This window comes from Notolepis coatsorum (assembly GCF_963971535.1).
Source record: "Notolepis coatsorum genome assembly, chromosome: 12".
NCBI lineage: Eukaryota > Metazoa > Chordata > Actinopteri > Aulopiformes > Paralepididae > Notolepis > Notolepis coatsorum.
This window is the reverse complement of record NC_140176.1, coordinates 130545005-130567586: the sequence shown is the minus strand read 5'-3', so window position 1 is coordinate 130567586 and position 22582 is coordinate 130545005. Positions and strand designations below refer to the sequence as shown.

Sequence of the window (22582 nt, the reverse complement as noted above, 5' to 3'; positions counted from 1 at the left end):
CGCTGAGCTGTAGTCAATGAACAACAGTCTCACATAGCCCCCCTTCTGACGGTCAAGGTGGGAGAGGGTGCTGTGCAGTACCTGGGAGACCGCGTCGTCAGTGGACCTGTTTGTCCTGTATGCAAATTGCATAGGGTCCATATCACTGGGGAGGGAGGCACAAATGTGATCCTTGACCAGCCTCTCGAAACATCTCATGACCACCATGTTCTATTCCTGCCGTGCCCTAATACTTTCAGCATCAGGTAGCTTCAAAAGGGCAGTGGCTGCACTATAAGACCAAATGTGTCGTGTACTCTATGTGTAGTGTACTCTATGCAATAAAAAGAACATTCTAGGATATTAACATACCTATCAAAATCTGGTGCAAATTATTTGACAGTGTAATCCAGCCTGCTGTGCGGTAGTGAAGTATGAGGTCTCCTCAGTCAACATAGCTACACTATCCCCCAGCCGAGGCCCTACATGGAGGATTCTGTCAAAACATTCTGAATGTCCAAAGAAAAAGCTGGTTTCCACTAGGGCTGACCCCTATTAGTCGACTATCCAAATCATTAGTCGGACACAGCCCTAGTTTCCACTAATAATTAATATTCTAAATCAGAGATACTAAACAGGGTGCAGGCTCAGTGACCACCGTATAGCCATTTAGAATGGCAGACATAGGAAGACATGGTTAGAGACATGGTAAGAGAAATAACATGTGATCACTGTACGAATTGAGGTTGAGAATGAGCTGCACTTTCTCCTACATTATAAGATTCAGAGTTTAATATTTATTAAACATATTCTACAGTGATTTCTTTTCTCTCCTTATATTTCAGAGTGTATTCTGCGTTTTCCATGCCTGGACCTCAACAGCTCGCAGGGGCGAGGGAAGTCCTGGGCGAAGTTCAGGCAGACGTGTTTTATTATAGTAGAACACAACTACTTCGAGACGTTTATCATCTTCATGATTCTGATGAGCTCCGGGGCGCTGGTGACTAGCCATAACTCATACATACATACATACATACATACATACATACATACATACATACATACATACATACATACATACATACATACATACATACATACATACATACATACATACATACATACATACATACATACATACATACATACATACATACATACATACATACATACATACATACATACATACATACATACATACATACATACATACATACATACATACATACATACATACAATACATGGCCGCCTAGTTATAGTTGAAAGTGGGGGTGCAATAATTTTTTTTTTTTATTTTTTCCTTCTTTTTTCTTCTTTTTTTTTTTTTTTTTTTTTGACATGCAAGGGGTGGTTTGGAGGGGGTCCGGCACGAACCCCTCCAAGGCAGATATTTTTTTCATTTAATGAACCTGTACGTGCAATTTCCTGCAATATAGAGCCTTCAATCTTGACTAATAAAGCTGCTCTTTTCACTATAAAACTCAGTTTATATTGCAGTATGATAGCCAATTACTATAATAATAATAATATTAAAAAATGGAATTAACATATTGCAGAATGGGTACAATATAGTACGGCTCAATACACACAATTGTTAAGGGGATGCAGACCAGAAAAAGACTTTTGTTTTGTTTACATCAGGGTCCCCCATTTACAATTCATAATGAATTGTAAGTAAGGGTGCAATTAACACCGTGCAATCCATTATTTGTGGAGCCTGCCCTTTAAGTCTTTGAGCTATTAGGCTACTAGGGTTCTTACTTTGCGTTTTGGTGTACTGAAAAATGCTCCGATGTCTGTATTCTTTCTTTTTTCTGCCATGTTACCTGGTTGGCTGGACACACACACACACACACATTTTCATTTCAGGTATTGTACCTTAAGATAATTGAACATCTTGATTTACCGTAAATCCTCAAATATAGGACGGGTCTTCTATTTACCTCAGCTGCAAAGAGCACCAGGCCTTTATTAGGGAGGCTTATATAAGAGGCAGGCCTTAATTTCTAAAAATGACACTCATGGACATAATCCCTTCATTTTCAGACTTTTATTGCATTATTATTATAATAAAAATTGGGGGGGGGCTCGTCACTAAAGGCCCACGGGCCGCGGCCGTCGTTAATCCGGCCCTGCTCGTCAGCCATAGCGAACGTTAAAATTTGCAAACGAAGTCAACGTTATCCAGCTGACGACACCACATATCTAAATATATGACAACGTTAGCTAGCGGCTAGCACTAAAGCTAACGCCAACCAGAGGGAAACTTTGTTATTATTATTATTATTATTATTATTATTATTATTATTATTATTATTATTATTATTGGTATGACCAGATGGCATTTCGGACCGTGAAACAATTTTATTGTATTGCGTGGTAGAAGTTATACCACTCAATAGTAAAGATGATGTCTAACATAATAGTTTGTTCGAACAACTGAACTTACTTAGTGGAAGATCCTGCTGTTGTGACAAAGTGTTCACGCTGCCTGCGTACCAGTTTACACCTGGAGGCTGCCTGCAGCGCTGAGTGCGCGTCCGCTCTGTCTGCTGGGGGCTGGATCAAACCATATCGGGCAGGGGGGTGTCGCAATCTTTGGAAACTTAAAAACTTGCTATTAAGTGTCATTGCGTATTATTAATTTGATTGAAATTACGTAGTTATGGTTAGATAATATTTATATATTGGGGGGGGGGGGATATATCATATGATCAAAAAGTGAGGTAGCAAAGAGACAAGTTTGCTCCCCCAAGTTCAATACTGGTAGAGCACCCGCTTCGCCTGCTCAATTACGTAGGCGCCTATGTACATACATACATACATACATACATACATACATACATACATACATACATACATACATACATACATACATACATACATACATACATACATACATACATACATACATACATACATACATACATACATACATACATACATACATACATACATACATACATACATACATACATACGTACATACATACATACGTACGTACGTACGTACGTACGTACGTACGTACGTACATACGCACGCACGCACGCACGCACGCACGCACGCACGCACACACACACACACACACACACACTGTAAACTGATGGAAAGAATAGTAAGTGAACAGATTAAATGCTACTTTTCTTTTAACACATTGACCACTGATTTTCAAAATGCATATCGTGAAGGACATTCAACAGCGACTGCTTTAACCCAAATGACCGATGATTGGCTGAAAGAGATAGATAAAAAGAAAATGGTTGGAGCTGTCTTGCTTGATTTTACTGCAGCATTCGACATCATAGATCACAAATTCTTACTTAAAAAACTTGAATGTTACGGTTTCTCCTCATCTGCATTATCTTGGATGCAAACTTATTTAGCAAACCGGAAACAAATAGTTTTTTTTAATGGGAGTTACTCAGAAGTTAAAACGGTAAGATGTGGAGTACCCCAAGGAAGTTGCCTTGGGCCTTTGCTCTACACCATATTTACAAATGACATGCCTCTTGTCCTAAATAAGTCCTATATTTCTATGTATGCGGATGATTCAACGATTTACACATCAGCCTCAACAGCCAATGAATTAAATACGGTCCTAAAGGCAGAGTTGCAATCAGTGATGGAATGGATAAAGAATAACAAACTAGTTCTAAACATATCAAAGACAAGTAGCATCATTTTCGGTTCAAACCATACTCTAAGAACGAACCCAGTCTTGAAACTTTTGATAAGTGATGTGGTAATTAATCAAGTCCAGACTAAACTCCTAGGGGTAACATTAGACAGTAAATTGTCATGGTCACACCATATAAACAATATAGTAGTGAAAATGGGAAGAGGGATTTCTGTTGTTAAAAGATGTGCTCATTTGTTACCACTAAATTCTATCAAACAGGGAATTCAAGCTCTGGTTTTGTCAAATCTTGACTATTGTCCTGCAGTATGGTCGAATGTAACGACGAATAAACTGAAAAAATTACAAATGGTACAAAACAAAGCAGCACATATAGCGCTTCGCTGTGAGTACAGAACTAATGTTGCAGCGATGCACAGTTGTTTAACTTGGTTACTTGTCAAACATAAATTACTCTGCTCACTCCTTGTATTCACTAGGAATATTCTTGTTACAAAGATCCCCTCAATTTTATATAACAATTTATCTATAAGTCTTGACAGACACAACCATTCCACCAGACATGCTTCTGTACGAGGTTTTACACTTCCAAAAGTGAGGTTGTATGCAATGAAGCGAACTGTCATGTTCCGTGGTATGCAGGAATGTAACTCTCTTCCCAGACATGTTAAGCAGGAGAATAGTAAATGTCGTTTCAAAATCGTGGTAAAACAACATTTTCAACCAAAGAAATTGACATTCCCTAATAGATTGTGTGTACGTAAATGAAAATGTATGTGTCTGATAAAGGGATAGGTATATATGGATGAAAAGACATGTGTCTGATAGGGATATATTATTAAAATATTGTATAATAGGCTGATATGAACATAGATAATGTATGTAAAAGCTAAATAGTATATTATGCTGTATTGTATTATGAATGAATTATGAGTAGGTATTATTGTATTGTATTATGAATTCATAAGGCGTATATATTGTTATATTGTATTATGAATTTGATTAGGGTTTTTATTGTTGTTATAATTGTCTGTATGACATGTAAATGTTGTGAGTGTATAAGTCTGTAACCGTAGGAAGAATAGCCCCAGCACTGCTGTGGCTAATGGGGATCCAAATAAACTTAAACTTAAACACACACACACATACATACATACATACATACATACATACATACATACATACATACATACATACATACATACATACATACATACATACATACATACATACATACATACATACATACATACATACATACATACTGTACATACTGTACATACATACTGTTACAAAGGGTCAGATTAAACCGAATATATATATTTATTGCTTGAGATCCCTTGTATAATATTTGTATATCGTTTGATATCCCTTGTATATTCTTTGTATATATACACGGAATATCCCTTTACCTAGGTACAAGCCAGACCATAATATTCGTTCTCCTATTGGACAGCGACCCCTAGGCGCCAAAAGCCATACCCCCAATGGCAAGTTCAAAGCCACCGCCAAGGCATGTCTCAACATGTCCAGGTTTGCGCAGTAATACGAGACAGAACTGAGGTTGGCACTAGATTATTCACCTTACGTATAAATACGTCGCAGGTGGATACAGCAGTGCTGAGTATCCAAAAGTTGAAGCCTTCACCACGATACAACGTGCCGTGAAGTGGGCCTCTTTGCCCCTGAATAGAGCCTTGAGAACCACGTGCGAATAGATAGCTAAAGTGTCAGAGTTTAACGCTGTATCGTCGAGTTCGACTTATTCTATTATTTATAGTGTATCGTGCGGCTACCGTTCTCCGTGACCAGCATTACCACCGGTTCGTCGTACCTATAGCTAGTGCACTTATCCAGGCTGGGCGGCCTAAACTCGCGCCACCACCCGAGGAGTCCTAGACGAGAACCGTTGGATATGTACACCGGAGAACCTACACCGGCGAATGCAGAGCCTTTTCCGGCTGGATTATATTGCTTTGGTACTGTGGCTGCTGGAGCAGAGAACCGTCTACCCCACTGCTGTGTGGGATCTACCCCTGTGAGGAGCACCCTCGAGCCCGCCTCTAGGACCACAGAGGCTGGCTAGCTTTCATCCATGCTGTCGTGCATACTGGAGTATAGCTGTTGCTTTGTCTGCGGACCAAGGGAGTACTGCACTGGCTCCTGTATCTGGAGCCTTGTTATTCCGCTTTGATCCAGACTTTGCTCCCGAACATTCCTCTACCCTGCCGGCTTACAACCGGAGGGAACCCCCTAGTGTCTCCAGCTGACTAGTTCAAGTTCAAGTTCAAGTTCTTTAACAATCTACGAGTGTGCCTTATGTAATTACTATGCTACAGGTGGCGTCAGTTATACCCATCTTACTATTCTCATGGACTTACGCTCTTGACCTACTTTAAGTGTTCTTCGCCTTACAAGCGCAATTATAATTCTCAATCTGTAACCTACCGTTGCTGCTCTAATAATAAATACCTCTAACTAGAACTTTCTTTGTCATTGCCGTATTCTTGTGTGGGTGTTCACCAGATATACCATGTACTGTATGGCCAGTAATTAAAGTACATAACTAAGTAGTGGTTTAATGATACCATACTCTCAATACAGTCAGGGAATTGTACCCCTCAGTTACAATTGGTCCTTCGAGCCGGAGGAATATCAGTGTAATATCTAAATATAATATTGATATTAACCATGGCCAGCGGTGAACACTCCCCAAGCGGCTCTCCCAAGCTAGAACGCCCGCAGCGCAGACGTCAGCCACCTCCCTATCTAGAGGACTACGCTGTCAGTCTAATACCTAGCTTTAAACAGACATTAAATGCGGATAAAGCGGATAGTCAAAGCATGTCAAATCCTACCGACCAGGCGACCCGACCAGTAGAGACCCCAGTGGATTCAGACCAAACTGACTCAGCTCACGGGGGGGACCAGGTGGGACATGACCAGACTATACCTCCAGACAACGTCACCGGGAGAGTCCCCGGAGAGCTCCAGGATAAAGAAAGCGCTCCGGGGACAGAACCCGACACACAACCAAGAGAAGAGAAGCGCGCCCAGGAGATGGATCTCGAGGCGCGCCCAGAGAACAGATCTCCAACGAGCACTGTCAGAAGCCGATCACCTCCGTCAGTGTCATCCCCCAGCGAGGCGGACCAGATGCTGGCGCAGGCATTCATCGCCACCCTGGCAGCCTCCACCGAACGCGATCGACTTCAGGGTGAACGCGATCGACTTCAAGCACAGACGCTTAGTGAGCGCGAACACTCTACCATGGAAAGAGAGCGCCTCCAGGCTCAACAGACAAGCGAGCGCGAACAATCTGCAGACCAACGAGAGCGCCTTCACGCGCAACTCCAAGCGCAAGCCCTTAGTGAGCGCGAACACGCTGCAACCGAGCGAGAGCGCTTCCAGGCGCAACAAAGGAGTGAAGACGACCGCATAAGACTGGAGACCAGACGCCTTCAGACGGAAGAGAACATTGAAAGAGGCCGCGCCGATGCACAGCGCGCCGCCGCCAATGCACAGCGCGACGCCGCCCATGCCAGCGCCAATGCACAGCGCGACGCCGCCAATGCACAGCGCGACACCGCCAATACCCAGCGCGAAGCACAGCGCGACGCCGCCAATGCAGAGCGCGACGCCGCCCATGCCCAGCACGAAGCAAAGCGCGACCGGCTGCAGGCGCAGATGATAGAACAATTGATTGCCATGGCGACACCCCCTCGCTCCGCACGGAGCTCCCGGAGATCATCACGACAAGGGTCTAGGGCACCTTCCCCTACCCGACGAAGCGACCCGGGACCCGGCCAACAAGAGGATCCTGTCTACGTCTCCGACCCCCCTCCCCGACCGGTCCACACGAGACCCAGCCACCGGGAAGAACCGGCCTACGTAGCCGAGAGACTGACTAGAAGACTCCAGGACCTAGCAGAGGAAGAGGAAGAGGAGGAATGTCAAGCCGACCAGCAGCAACGTACTCTGGACCAGGAGGCCCAGTACAGCCCCGACCAGCAGCAACGTACTCTGGACCAGGAGGCCCAGTACAGCCCCGACGTCAGCCCCGAGTCACTGCACTACAAACCCCCGACCCAACTCACGGGTGAGTTTGACATACAGTCAGCACCAAGGAACAGCACCTGGGTACCCGGCCCCTGGTACCCACAAGTACCAACCCACGACAACACGTACGGGGAGATGCGCCCAGGAGGCCCCTTCCCCTACGCTCACCAATGTGCCAGCCATCCATGGCATCGTACCTTGGCACACCGACGTTCCCAGACTTTACGCGCGAGGACAGAGCACAGTACACGGAATTACGGATGTGCTTGGAGACTATGATGTCCGACGTCCCTGATGAGTCGTACAAATATGCCATCCTCCTCAAGCACCTCAAGGTGCCCAGAGCGCATAATATAGCGCTGGCATATTCCAACTCAAGCACCCCATACTCCGCGGCTCTAGTGGCCCTCGACCAGCGTTATGGACGCATATGGGACTACGTGATACAAGAAATAAGGAATATTGATCGTCTCCCCCCAGCCAAAGACAATAGAGCATTGGATGACCTCTCTATCAAGGTACAATCCCTGGTAGGGATGCTGGGGTCCCAAAGGGAAAAGGGGATACATGAACTATATGCTAACTCTAATGTGGAACGAATACTAGAGAAGCTCCCTCCAGCCCGCCAAGAGCGTTTTCGGCGGCAGAGAGACCACCGCGACCCCAACGGCCCAGAAGCATCCCTCCTAGACCTAGCTGATTTCCTCGCCAGGGAGGTCAGCAACCTACGACTGGACACGTTCGTGTGGAGTGGACCAAGCCCAAGGGATGGACCTCGGAGATTTGATGATAACCGCCGGTCAGTGACTGTTATGCACCAGGCCGAGTCAGTGCCGCAGCACGAGAATCACAGCAACCCCCCGACCAAGGGGGAGTGGAAGATTGAATGCCAGTACTGTGAAGGGGAACATCGGCTGTATCAATGTGACACTTTCAAGAAGCTGACCACGGACGAGGTGAGTCAGTGGATCAAAGACCACCGCTGCTGCTTCCGCTGCGCGCGCAGCCATATGGCAGCTGAGTGCCGTTTAAAGAAGAAATGCAGCAAGTGCGACGGCGCCCACCTGGAGGTCCTGCACGACATCAACAAGCGTCCGCCAGGGGGCCGGAGTGTGCCCGTCACGGTAATGTACCAGGCCGAGGCGGTGTCACCACAGACCAGGCCTGAAACCACCCCCTGGTGTCCCGACGGTCGCAGCAGACACGGGGACCGACAGTGCCACCCGTACTACCCCGAGTCGGCACCACCACCGCCGAGTCACAACTCCCCCGCCAAAGAGGAAGGGGAGATCGTCTGTACCTACTGCGACGGCGGACACTGGCTGGCACAGTGCAACGAATATAAGACACTGAACCCCGTCCAAGTTCATCAGTGGCGTGAGGCGGCCCAGGCGGGCGCCGCCTACCGCGCATCACTGTGCGGGGCCCACCAGCGAAGATTAACCAAACAAGGCAACCGGCCAACAGGAGTGCTCCACATAGACCCCAAGCATAGCGGGACCCCCCGATTGCTCATCAAAGTGGTCAAAGTGCTCCTGAGCTATGAGGACAAGGTCCTGGACACTTACGCCGTCCTAGACGATGGGTCTGAAAAGACTCTCCTCCTCGCATCCGCCGCAGCCCGGCTGGATCTGCGGGGTGCCAAAGGAACAATGACAATCCGTACCATAAGAAGAGACCAGAAGACCATAAAGGGTGAAAATGTCTCCTTCAAGATAGCAGCGGTGGACCAGCCCGAGAAGCAGTATAGCATCACCAACGTCTTCACCAGCCACGACATAGGCCTGTCACAGTACACCTACCCCATCCCACAGCTGATGGCGAAGTACGAGCACCTACGCAGACTACCTATACCGCTTATCGACGGCGCCACACCGACCCTGCTTATAGGCTCCGACCACGCGGACCTCATTCTCCCAATTGAGGCGGCCCACATCGGACCCAAAGGATGCCCAGTCGCGGTTCAGACCCGACTGGGGTGGACGCTCCAGGGCCCCCTCTACGGACTTGACAGTCAACCCACGTCTACACGCTGCCTGCACACAAAGGTGAGCGACACAGGTCACTCTCCCGTACACCCCGTTGAGAGGCTATTGACATTAGACGAGAGGCCTGTGAGAGAACCGTGGGCACAAGAAGAGGGAGTTCCGAACTCCACCCCCCTCAGCTGCGCTCCAAGCGACGTAGCTGACCTCGAACCCAGCACCCCAAGCGACTCCTTGATGGGGCGGCCGGAACCGGCCCCTCCTCAGATGGGGTACAGACCGAACAAGAGGAACAGACGGAGGATGTGGAGGCACAGCCAAGCACAGATCAACCAGTCTCAGGCCCGCTTCCTCCTAAGCTCCCTACCATCCCGTCCAGCCCGTCAGAAGCTGGTCAAGGACAGGGACAACTTAAAAGTGGACACAGTCGTTATGATCATGGACCAGTCACTACCCCGAGCTAAGTGGCCGGCCGGCCGCGTAAGCAAAGTGATCACTGGTGCCGACGGAAAGGTCAGAGCGGCAGAAGTTCTTGTCCAGGGACGGACATACACCCGACCCGTGGCGAGGCTGATAGAGTTGCCGAGGCTCCCTGACTCCCTTGATGACGACCATGACCCACTGACTTTGTGAATTGCCCTACTCCCCACAACAGACATTGAGTAGTTGACAAGACGATTAATCTGTCTTTGCTTTATCTAATTAGGTGCGGACTAATTAGGAGGCGGCTGTTACAAAGGGTCAGATTAAACCGAATATATATATTTATTGCTTGAGATCCCTTGTATAATATTTGTATATCGTTTGATATCCCTTGTATATTCTTTGTATATATACACGGAATATCCCTTTACCTAGGTACAAGCCAGACCATAATATTCGTTCTCCTATTGGACAGCGACCCCTAGGCGCCAAAAGCCATACCCCCAATGGCAAGTTCAAAGCCACCGCCAAGGCATGTCTCAACATGTCCAGGTTTGCGCAGTAATACGAGACAGAACTGAGGTTGGCACTAGATTATTCACCTTACGTATAAATACGTCGCAGGTGGATACAGCAGTGCTGAGTATCCAAAAGTTGAAGCCTTCACCACGATACAATGTGCCGTGAAGTGGGCCTCTTTGCCCCTGAATAGAGCCTTGAGAACCGCATGTGAATAGATAGCTAAAGTTTCAGAGTTTAACGCCGTATCGTCGAGTTCGACTTATTCTATTATTTATAGTGTATCGTGCGGCTACCGTTCTCCGTGACCAGCATTACCACCGGTTCGTCGTACCTATAGCTAGTGCACTTATCCAGGCTGGGCGGCCTAAACTCGCGCCACCACCCGAGGAGTCCTAGACGAGAACCGTTGGATATGTACACCGGAGAACCTACACCGGCGAATGCAGAGCCTTTTCCGGCTGGATTATATTGCTTTGGTACTGTGGCTGCTGGAGCAGAGAACCGTCTACCCCACTGCTGTGTGGGATCTACCCCTGTGAGGAGCACCCTCGAGCCCGCCTCTAGGACCACAGAGGCTGGCTAGCTTTCATCCATGCTGTCGTGCATACTGGAGTATAGCTGTTGCTTTGTCTGCGGACCAAGGGAGTACTGCACTGGCTCCTGTATCTGGAGCCTCGTTATTCCGCGTTGATCCAGACTTTGCTCCCGAACATTCCTCTACCCTGCCGGCTTACAACCGGAGGGAACCCCCTAGTGTCTCCAGCTGACTACGAGTGTGCCTTATGTAATTACTATGCTACAGGTGGCGTCAGTTATACCCATCTTACTATTCTCATGGACTTACGCTCTTGACCTACTTTAAGTGTTCTTCGCCTTACAAGCGCAATTATAATTCTCAATCTGTAACCTACCGTTGCTGCTCTAATAATAAATACCTCTAACTAGAACTTTCTTTGTCATTGCCGTATTCTTGTGTGGGTGTTCACCAGATATACCATGTACTGTATGGCCAGTAATTAAAGTACATAACTAAGTAGTGGTTTAATGATACCATACTCTCAATACAGTCAGGGAATTGTACCCCTCAGTTACACATACATACATTCAGGGGTGTAAAAAGTACCCAGAAATTATACTTAAGTGAAAGTATGGGTACCATCTCAAAATGTGACTCAAGTAAAAGTCAAAGTATCTGGCTAAAAACACACTTGAGTAAAAGTCTAAAAGTCCTACTTTTAAATGTACTTAAGTACTAAAAAGTAAAAGTACTTTTTTTTTTTTTAAAGGGATAGACGGGGTCTCAAACTCATTCCATCATGGGCCAAGTTTTCATTTAAACTATACATTGCACCAGGTGAGTTAGTTAAATAGGTGAGCCAATTAGTGAAATCATCAGCTGGTGTTTAGGCAAGGCTGGAATGAAAACAAGCAGACACTCTGCCCACAATGGAATGAAAGAACAGAGGACACTTTTTTTGCATTAAAATTATTTAATGCACTTCTCCATTGAAGGTAAACTAACATGGACGGCATTCACATCACAGCATGAATAATATCACAATATTAAAAACAGAATGGTGTATCCTGAATAATATCACAATAATAACCACATCATACGGGATTATCCTGAATAATATTACAATATTAAAGACAGAATACTGGAGTACCCTGAATAATATCACAATATTAAAGACAGAATACTGGAGTACCCTGAATAATATCACAATATTAAAGACAGAATACTGGAGTACCCTGAATAATATCACAATATTAACCACAGCATAATGTGGATCTGACTGTCTATTCTTCTGATAGCAGGTGTTTAATAAAAGATCCCTGCTTTCTAGTGTTGCACAAGGACCAATCAGCATGGGTATGGGCGGGTTCATTTTCCATTGATGGGGATTTGATTGGCTGTTTACCTGCGATCGCAGGATTAATAACGTTAACGTTAGTTCGGCCAGATAAACAATTAAAATGGCCATATCATATTATATTACACTGTTGTCTCTACTGGCCCATATCATATTACACTGTTGTCTCTATACGCCCATATCATATTACACTGTTGTCTCTACTGGCCCATATCATATTACACTGTTGTCTCTATAAACCCATATCATATTACACTGTTGTCTCTATACACCCATATCATATTACACTGTTGTCTCTATAAGCCCATATCATATTACACTGTTGTCTCTATACGCCCATATCATATTAAACTGTTGTCTCTATACGCCCATATCATATTAAACTGTTGTCTCTATACGCCCATATCATATTACACTGTTGTCTCTATACGCCCATATCATATTACACTGTTGTCTCTATACGCCCATATCATATTACACTGTTGTCTCTATACGCCCATATCATATTACACTGTTGTCTCTATAAGCCCATATCATATTACACTGTTGTCTCTATACGCCCATATCATATTACACTGTTGTCTCTATACGCCCATATCATATTACACTGTTGTCTATTTATTTAGTGGTTAGTCTACATGGTGGTTATTTAGTGGTTGGTCTACATGGTGGTTATTTAGTGGTTAGTCTACATGGTGGTTATTTAGTGGTTAGTCTATATGGTGGTTATTTAGTGGTTATTACATGGCGTTTTAACATTAGCCGAAATGCTTGATTGTGATTGGTCAATAGCGCTCGTCAGAGGTCCGCTATTACTCGATAACTGACCTCTGCCTAGCAATAATGACCGCAGTGCGCAGCTGGACCAATCAAGCCCACTGACATCAGTGCAATCAGACCACAGACCTGCTGGCTGCTGGCGAATGACAGCGGGAGCGACAGAACAGAACTGCGTCTGCATTTGATCTCGTCTTGTCGATGGTGTAAATGAATTAGGTATATTGTTAGTAAGTTAGCCATGTAATAAGCGGGATAATGTATAGCCTATACTCGGTCATTGTCGCAAAATAATTGACCTTCACTGACGTTTAAAACACCTCTGCGAGGCGCCTCGGTATTTTAAACTCTGTGTCTGTCAATTATTTTGCGACAATGACCTCGTAGCTATACATTATCTCTTACTTAGTCTAGTCTAGTTTGATGGTGTGGATGAACATAGACTCAAACTCTAAAGGAATACACAGATAGCAAATGGAAATTTTTTTATTTTTAAATGTTGCCTTTATTTAACCAGGTTTGTCCCAATTGAGATCCAGGATCTCTTTTACAAGGGAGACCTGGCCAAGAAATAGCAGCAACACAAAGTTTCAACATACACACATAGACATTACAGATAAAAGTAACGTTACAAAATGGTCAGATACAACATCAGCACACAGAACACGTGGTTACAATAGGCTTCACCATCAGCCTTAAATACAGTCAGTGTTACCAAGCTTTGGGTCTTCAGATCGGACTGGAGATTGTTCCATGCAGTAGGTGCGGAAAACCTAAAAGCTTTCTTTCCCATTTCTGTTCGGACATTGGGAACAGCAAAGTGCATCAAATCCTTCATATAAACAACATTGGATAAATGTCGAAGCATCAATGTAAATAACATTGAAATTAGACTTAATGTTGATCAGATTTTCAACCACAACCAAAACGACGATCCTGATGTAATTTCAACATTTAATCAATTTCACTTAGTTATCTGGGTCAGCATTGTCTTTTGTTGAAGTGACAATTGAACAATATTTCTTCTGGTTATCATCTACAGGCCTTTGAGGACATCTACTTGGAACAACGTCGTAGCATTAAGATCATCCTGGAGTACGCTGACCAGATCTTCACGTTCATCTTCATCGTGGAGATGCTTCTGAAGTGGGTGGCCTATGGCTTCCAGACCTACTTCACCAACGCCTGGTGCTGGCTGGACTTCCTCATTGTGGACGTGAGTTCTGAGTTCTAACCCTAACCCTAACCCTGGTGCTGGCTGGACTTCCTCATTGTGGACGTGAGTTCTAACCCTAACCCTAACCCTAACCCTGGTGCTGGCTGGACTTCCTCATTGTGGACGTGAGTTCTAACCCTAACCCTAACCCTGGTGCTGGCTGGACTTCCTCATTGTGGACGTGAGTTCTAACCCTAACCCTAACCCTGGTGCTGGCTGGACTTCTTCATCGTGGACGTGAGTTCTAACCCTAACCCTAACCCTGGTGCTGGCTGGACTTCCTCATCGTGGACGTGAGTACTAACCCTAACCCTAACCCTGGTGCTGGCTGGACTTCCTCATCGTGGACGTGAGTTCTGAGAGACCTCACGTCAAGTCTACTTTATTTATAGAGCAATTTAATATACAAACCAAGCGGATTAATTAAAGAATATCTTTAATGAAGTCTCTGCGTTGTGTTTATTTGTTGTTGTTGAGGCAATCGTTCGGTGGAATACTGTCCTCCCACGCACTGGCTGTAACACTGTTTCACCCCGTTAATGCATCCGGACAAAAAGGTGCTGGAATTGTCATCTCAAATCAGAAAGGAGGTTGTTTATTTTGCATAAACCAAAGTTATCGTACAGCATGAAACTAATTGAAAGTCTTTAGAGGGTTAAGAAACTAGATTCATAAATTCTATCTCTCTCTCTATACCCGCTCGGTGGTTCTGCTGCCTGTCTGTTAGCCGCTAGCTCTCTCTCTACCTTGTGGTCCCCTTCCCCATCAGGAGCAGGAGGAGGCCTGGGCCCTCATTCATCAACGTGTCTTACGCACAGATTTGTGCTTAACCTGTGCGTACGACCATTTCTAAGCAAATAGTGGGATTCATCAATTTCAACTTGAACTTGACTCCGTGCTTATGTTTACGCACAGCTCGGAGCACACTTAGCTGACGCCCAGTGGTAGAATATATTATTACAACAAGGAAATGAGCTTCTGTGCATTAGTTTCAACACTGGCATGTTCTGTATGAACCGTAATTCAGTATAGTTCATTGTAAAATAGCAACAGTAGTGTAATTATGGTCAAAACCCTATAAATAGCATTTGGAATAATAGATCTTTCTCTCAGAATGAATGCAGCATGGTTTATATAGCGTTATCGGAATATACGGGGTGTACTGGGTGTACTGGCTCCGCGTAGCTCAACTCGTTATTATTTTGCGCACAGACCGCAGAAACACGGGAACGTTTTGAGTATATTTAAAAGGCTTTACGTTAAACGAAACAAGTGGAATTTCGAAGCTGTAAGCAGAATACAAGTCATATGAACACCCACGATATAGTGTTCTTCCCCCTTTTTACTGTATAAGAAAGAATAAAAAAACGCATTGCAATGACACCAGGGTGTATGTGTATTACAAAACCCTTGCAATAATGTGTCTTAAATGAATGAAAAGCATACATGCTCTGGACACAGAGCATATCGTGTGGGTGATATGACTTGTATTATGCTTACAGAATTCCACGTATTTAGTTTTACAATGTCAAAGCCTTTTAATGTAAATCAAAACGTTCCCGTATTTCTGCAATCTATGTGCAAAATAATAACGAGTTGAGTTCTAACAAAGAACATATTACATGCTGGTATGCTGATAGAGTAAACTATTATATGAATATGATATGATATAAGGTATACACTGGTCCGTCGCATACACTGGTATGCGCAAGTTACTGTTGCATAATGTAGGCTATGGCTGCTATTATATGTAATTCATATAGGCTACCTAATAGTATATGATCTTTAGAGGCATCTATTTTGTTGTCGGTAATACCGACAACAAAATAGATGCCTCTAAAAATCATATAGCCAATCGAACACAACTAATAAAGGCATTCATATTACAGCACGGTTATAATGACACACAACCAACACCAAACAGTGGTCAACGAACGGTCTTTATTAGTATTTTGAGCTGTCCAGGCAGAATTGCAGCAATGGTCTTAGGGAGCCGTTGATATCTGACATCACCGTTTACAAGTCCGCCTTTTATTTATCCCATAACACGCGTTGTGTCTTCTTGGTTCGACAGCAGTGAACAATCTCCGTGAAGTTTCTCAGAGTTCCGCTCGGGTCAGTCCATTATTTCACATCCCATGGGGGGTGTTTCATCACTTTCATGACCATATATGGATAATCATGCACGAGCATTGACGGTAGAACAAAGTGGTATTCATCAACACGGAGGAGCATATGACCTGTGTACGCACGGTTGATGAATCCCAATATTTCTGTGCGTGCACTGATTCTAAATTCTGTGCTTACGTGTGGAAATAGAACATATTCTACGCCACGTTGATGAATGAGGGCCCTGGTGTCGGTCCGTCTCGGTCGCTGTCCAACACTCTTCTCCCATAGCTTAAGTAGCTGTCTATCTTTCTCTCTCTTTTTCTCTCTCTCTCTCTTTCTCTTTCTCTCTCTCTCTCTGGTGTGGAGCTTTTCTACCTTTTTGTCCAGGTTCTCCATGGCTGCTCTTATTTCGGCTGACACCGCGACACGGTAGGCTTCAAAGTGCACCGCGAGAAGTTTATTGATAGCCGCCAGGCTAACAGGTTCCAGCGTAGTCAGTGTCTGAGGTTGTCCCTTGTCGGCTATTGTGGACGAAGTACCGTGCTTACTTGTCTGTATTATGCTGCTGAAAACATCACCCTTGGGAGTCCAAAGTCCTGTTTGCACCCGTCGGTGGAGAACAAAAGGATTTATAATTTCTCCCAGATTTATAATTTCTTCTTCTAGCCTACATACTTTTCCGGACTGATCATCTGAGCTCCAGTTGAACTGCTACTGTGTTTAAATCCAAAATATTGATAAATCCAAATGCCATTGTGTAACATGTCATCTGTCTTCACAGGCAGTTAAATCCTCTCTACAAGTGAAACTGAAACTTACCAAGCCTATAAGTTGTTAAAGGGGCAGTAGGCAATTAATTTACTCAGTGGATGCCTGAACACAGAATGACACCAGTATCACTGACTACCACGGCAAGCCTATAGAAAATTATTCTATTTAATAATAATAATTATAATAAATGTCTCTCTCTCTCTTTCTATCTCTCTCTCTCTCTATCTCTCTCTCTCTCTCTCTCCCTCTCCCTCTCCCTCTCCCTCTCCCTCTCCCTCTCCCTCTCCCTCTCTCTCTCTAATAATAGCCCTAATAATATTAGTAATGTATTCAGGTAAACCTCTATATATCTAGCGTGTGTACATGGCATCAAATCAAAGTGTGTGTCACTGTAGGCCGCCTGGGCCCAGTCATTGGAATAACAAAGGAACAACAGACTAGAAACTGGGCCTTTGTTCCACGTGGCATTGATCACATTGCATTCTGGGAGGGAGTGTAGTTCAAGTTCAAGTTCAAGTTTCTTTTATTGCCACACGGCCAGGCCGGTGGAATTTGAGCACGGTGCAGGTGGTAGCTGCAACAATACACCACATGGATGATGGAACACAACATAACATCAACAACAACATAACATAACATAACATAACATAACATAACATGCATAACATAACATAACAGCAGGGGGTGAAATTAGGATGAGTTGGAGTTGAGTAATTGTATGGCCTTGGGGAAGAAACTGTTGTTGAACCTAACCGTGCGACTACCTAGTGACCTAAACCTTCTACCAGAGGGGAGGAGTTGGAAGAGGTGATGAGCTGGGTGCAGGGGGTCACTGATGATTTTGTGTGCGCGTGTGATGGTGTGATGTTTGTGTATGGAGTCCAGGGTGGGGAGTGTGCAGTTGATGATTTTGGATGCCCTAATGATGATCCTGTCTAGTCTGTGTAGTGTGTGTTTGGGTGTGTTGCCGTACCAAACAGTGATGGAGAGTGAAATGATGTTTTGTATGATAGCTGTGTAAAATTTAATCATTAACGTCTTCCTGACCTTGTACTTCCTGAGTTGTCTTAAATGAAATAATCTTTGGTTGGCTGTTCTCTTATCAAATTGCTGAATTCACTGAATCATATCAAACCCCTGTGCTGCGACTTGGTAAGGATTTTACCAGAATGTTTCATAGGACATTGATTAAAAAATATCGGCCAGAACTTTACAATTGATGGCTTATTTTGAAGGTATGAACCTGTAGTTTCATATTATGTAATTTTTTTTGAAAATTCTTAGGGAGGAGGAGCTCATGAGCTCAGACTCTAGAGGGTTGAAAAACAGACCAGTGGGGGCATTCAAAGTGTTAGTTTGTAAAAGTTAGGGGAACAGTTTTGAATGTGCGACCTCACTCCATGACACCGGCCCCACCCCCCCCTTTAAACTCCAGTTTATATAGATATTTACATACATGGTGTTATAACCATATGAAAACCAGTGACATCCTTCACACCCAATGTTCTGTACTTGGCACAATCATGTTCACCATTTACATGCTTCGCCCCCTCTGTCAGATTATCCGTCGCCACAGCCTCAGTTTCCACTCTACGCCGACGACACAAAACTTTACCACCAAACCATCCACCCAGCTCCACCAAACCATCCACCCTAGTGAACCTAGTGTTGTTGTTATACCTATGCATTAAAAACATTTATGAATTAATTCATTTCCATCATTGTCCATTGAAATAAGTCCTTCTCCCTTTCATATCTCATGAAACCATTTTTGTAGAGACTTATGGGAGGTGTCAATGAACTCAGTACAGACTACTACTGTCATTGGTCTAGGTCAGGGGTCGGCAATTAGGTTTGGCCGCGGGCCAATTTTTCCCCCAGCCATTGAATGGCGGGCCAGAACCAAAAACAATGGCTAATTTAATATAATGATAGTGAAAAATGCAGCACCGCGGCAGGTGCATAAGTAACACATGAACAGCAGAACAGAATGCATGAAAACACGACTCACCATAACTGCCCTGGGCTTGTTTCAGTCCTCCAGAATCCCTGCTAATGTTTGAAACATATCAAATGTTCACTCGCCGCCCTCCAATTCCAGATTGGCGTTGAATGCAGCTACTTTATCTGCCAACTTGAACACAGCTGTCATCATTGCCTCGTCTGCTATCTTGTCGCCACATATTATGCAGAGAGGACGTCGGCACGCAAGAGTCACCTATTGCGATAAACCCGTATTTTAAGTATGACTCCTGTTTATTAAAATAAGCTTTATGTGTCTTGGAGGTCGTAGGCTCCTCTTCTGGCTCCTCAGTTGGTATTTCCCCTTTGCAAAGAAGCTATCCAAAGACGTTTGTTTTGTTTTTTTTAACAATTTTTTGCTAACGTTAGTTAAGCTAACGCGCCCCGGTACCCGAACGCGGAAGTGAAAGTGCGTTAGGGAAAATATACACGAATTTTCCATTGGTTCTCCCAGTTCACGTGACCATTTCTAGCATTTCAATTGGCTATAGTGACAGACATAGATATGATGAATAGATAGATACAGCTTCACAAAGACACTCTGGCGTCACGAGTGAATATTTCCTGTACGTAAAATAAATATCATATTCTCAAAATAAACTGACGGGCCAGAAATTATTGCTGGCGGGCCAATTTCTGCCCGCGGGCCGCCTATTGCCGACCCCTGGTCTAGGTTAATCCATGCTTAAGTATGTACAGTAATAGTGTTTTTAGCATCAGCATACTAACGCTATAGTAAGAATGATTCTGCCCATGCTCTTTGCTCACTCACTTCCTGTTTACCCCCAGCTCTGCTTTGTGCTTGGAACCTGAGCGCCACCTAGTGGCTAAGACTTCTGGTCTGGGATTTTCAAAATAAAATAATGTCTGTCACTTCCTGTGTACTCCAGGGCCCTATTCCCGTACCTGGTTCAACTAAGTCGATCAAAAGTCCCATTATCCAGATTCAATTAACCCGATGTTTGAATCCAGGCTTTCCCTGTTCCTCAAACGCTGATTCAGTCTCGTTAATTCAAATCAGACTTGATACTCAGGATAATTGCGTGGGGCCGCCTCACCTGAAAAGACAGTAGGTATCGATCGCAGAAATCCTGATTTATCCTGAATGGGTACAATACAGTACAGATATAGCTAGATCTTATAGATCTTGCTAGCGAAAATAATTAGTTCAACTTTCAGAATAAGTAGATACAAACAAGCCCAAAGAGTATCTAATTGATACGAATTAATAGATACGTATGAGGATATCTGTACTGTATGCGCTCGGCTTAGGTATCATGTACTTTATATATAAACACAGTTTTCAAGGCGCGACCCCCAAAATAACGGTGTCAGAGAGGCTTGGAGGGAGGCTATACAATTTCACTATTAATCAGGTTTTAATCTGTTTCGGATATCATCCATACATGCATTGAATTGATTAACCTTTGGTTTATACCAGTGACACCTCATGTTCATCATCAGATAAGTTTAACATTGAACAGATAAATGCATTTTCTCCAATTCATTTGTCAAAACGTCAACGGCTCATTCAATTTTTCAAATCCGTCAAACTCTCCTCTGACTTTCAAACTCCATCTCATCAAACATTTTAATCCCAGTTACAATATCACAGTAACGTGTGAGTGACAGTAATACAATTCAACAATCCACAGATTCAGAGTCCTCGTAATTCATATCCACAGTCCACGCATGTAGACGCTTCAATTTATGCTTGAATGAAACACAATCCGGGCGCTCCATTAAGCAAATACATCAACAGCGGAGAATATGAAACGAATCAGAGCCAAACGCCCGATAGGTTTCATTTAGGGATGTCCGATATTATCGGCCGACCGATATTATCGGCCGATATCGGCAGTAAAATGTGATATCGGAAAATATCGGTATCGGTTTAAAAAAAGAAAAAAACAATAACAATATTTGTTATATATATATCCAGTGAAATTATTAGTTACCTGAAATTATTCAGTTTTTTGGGGGGGGGAAACCCTGCATATATCGGTATCGGTTGATATCGGTTGATATCGGTATCGGAAATTAAGAGTTGGACAATATCGGAATATCGGTATCGGTAAAAAAGCCAATATCGAGCATCCCTAGTTTCATTCATAAAAAATATCCCAGCAGGATTCACATTTGCAATGCGCCGTAAAATAACCACAGTGTGTATCGCGACCGAGCGCCGTATCCGTATAAATATGACGTGCATTATTTAGGACAAAGTAAATCTATAGGCTGAATATTAGTAATTTTTTCTTTTTTTTATAATATTTTTTTTTTGCACTACCTATCTTTGTAAAAGTGGCTTCTCAGCTCTGGTCCAACTGAAGACAAATCAGAGGAACAGATTTGACATTGAGCATGACCTCAGAGTTGCTTTGTCTATACCATCACCCCAGACTTTGAGACTCTTGTCAGGAGCAAACAACATCCCCAGTTATCCCATTAGTTCCCTGGGATGTTAAGCTAAGAAGTCTGCTAAGAAGGATATATTATTTATTATTATTATTATTATTATTATTATTATTATTATTATTATTATTATTATTATTATTATTATTATTATTATTATTATTATTATTATTATTATTATTATTATTATTATTATTATTATTATTATTATTATTATTATTATTATTATTATTATTATTATTATTATTATTATTATTATTTTATTTCATTGTGTTTTTAGCCCTAGTTGCACTTTTGTTGCAACTCCCATTAGTTCCCCCAAACTTACTGTCGGTCTCTTATGTTAAGCTAAGAAGTCTGCTAAGAAGCATCATTTTTTATTATTATTTTATTTCATTGGGTTTTTATCCCTAGTTGCACTTTTGTTGCAACCCCATAGTTATCCCATTAGTTCCCCCAAACTTAGGTCTGTTATGTTAAGCTAAGAAATCTGCTAAGAAGCATATTATTTATTATTATTTTATTTCATTGGGTTTTTAGCCCTAGTTGCACTTTTGTTGCACTTTTTTGTGTTTATTTCATGTTGTTAACAGTGCATGAAGGATTGGGTATTACTGCAATTTTTTTTTTTAATAAATCATAGTGGTTAAAAAATTTGGGTTGCGACTTAATGACTAAGGAAAATGTTGGGTCCCGAGGCTAGACCAGTTGAGAACCACTGATTTAGACAATCCGACGTCGGGGAACGGAAAGGTCCGGCTCAAGCTATACTGGAAATTATCCGGCTAA

The 22582-nt window shown here is 43.5% G+C and overlaps 1 protein-coding gene across 1 annotated transcript in view; it reads left to right on the top strand.

Moving 5' to 3' along the window:
* The window catches only part of LOC311238055 (sodium channel protein type 4 subunit alpha B-like), a gene marked incomplete at its 3' end in the record, with an annotated part of 252987 nt that overhangs the window by 130738 nt on the left and 99667 nt on the right, over positions 1–22582 (top strand). The window contains exons 14-15 of the mRNA XM_084326018.1: positions 825–979; positions 14300–14473. Coding sequence (XP_084182144.1) covers positions 825–979; positions 14300–14473 — 329 coding nt within the window. The remainder of the gene's footprint in view (positions 1–824; positions 980–14299; positions 14474–22582) is intronic.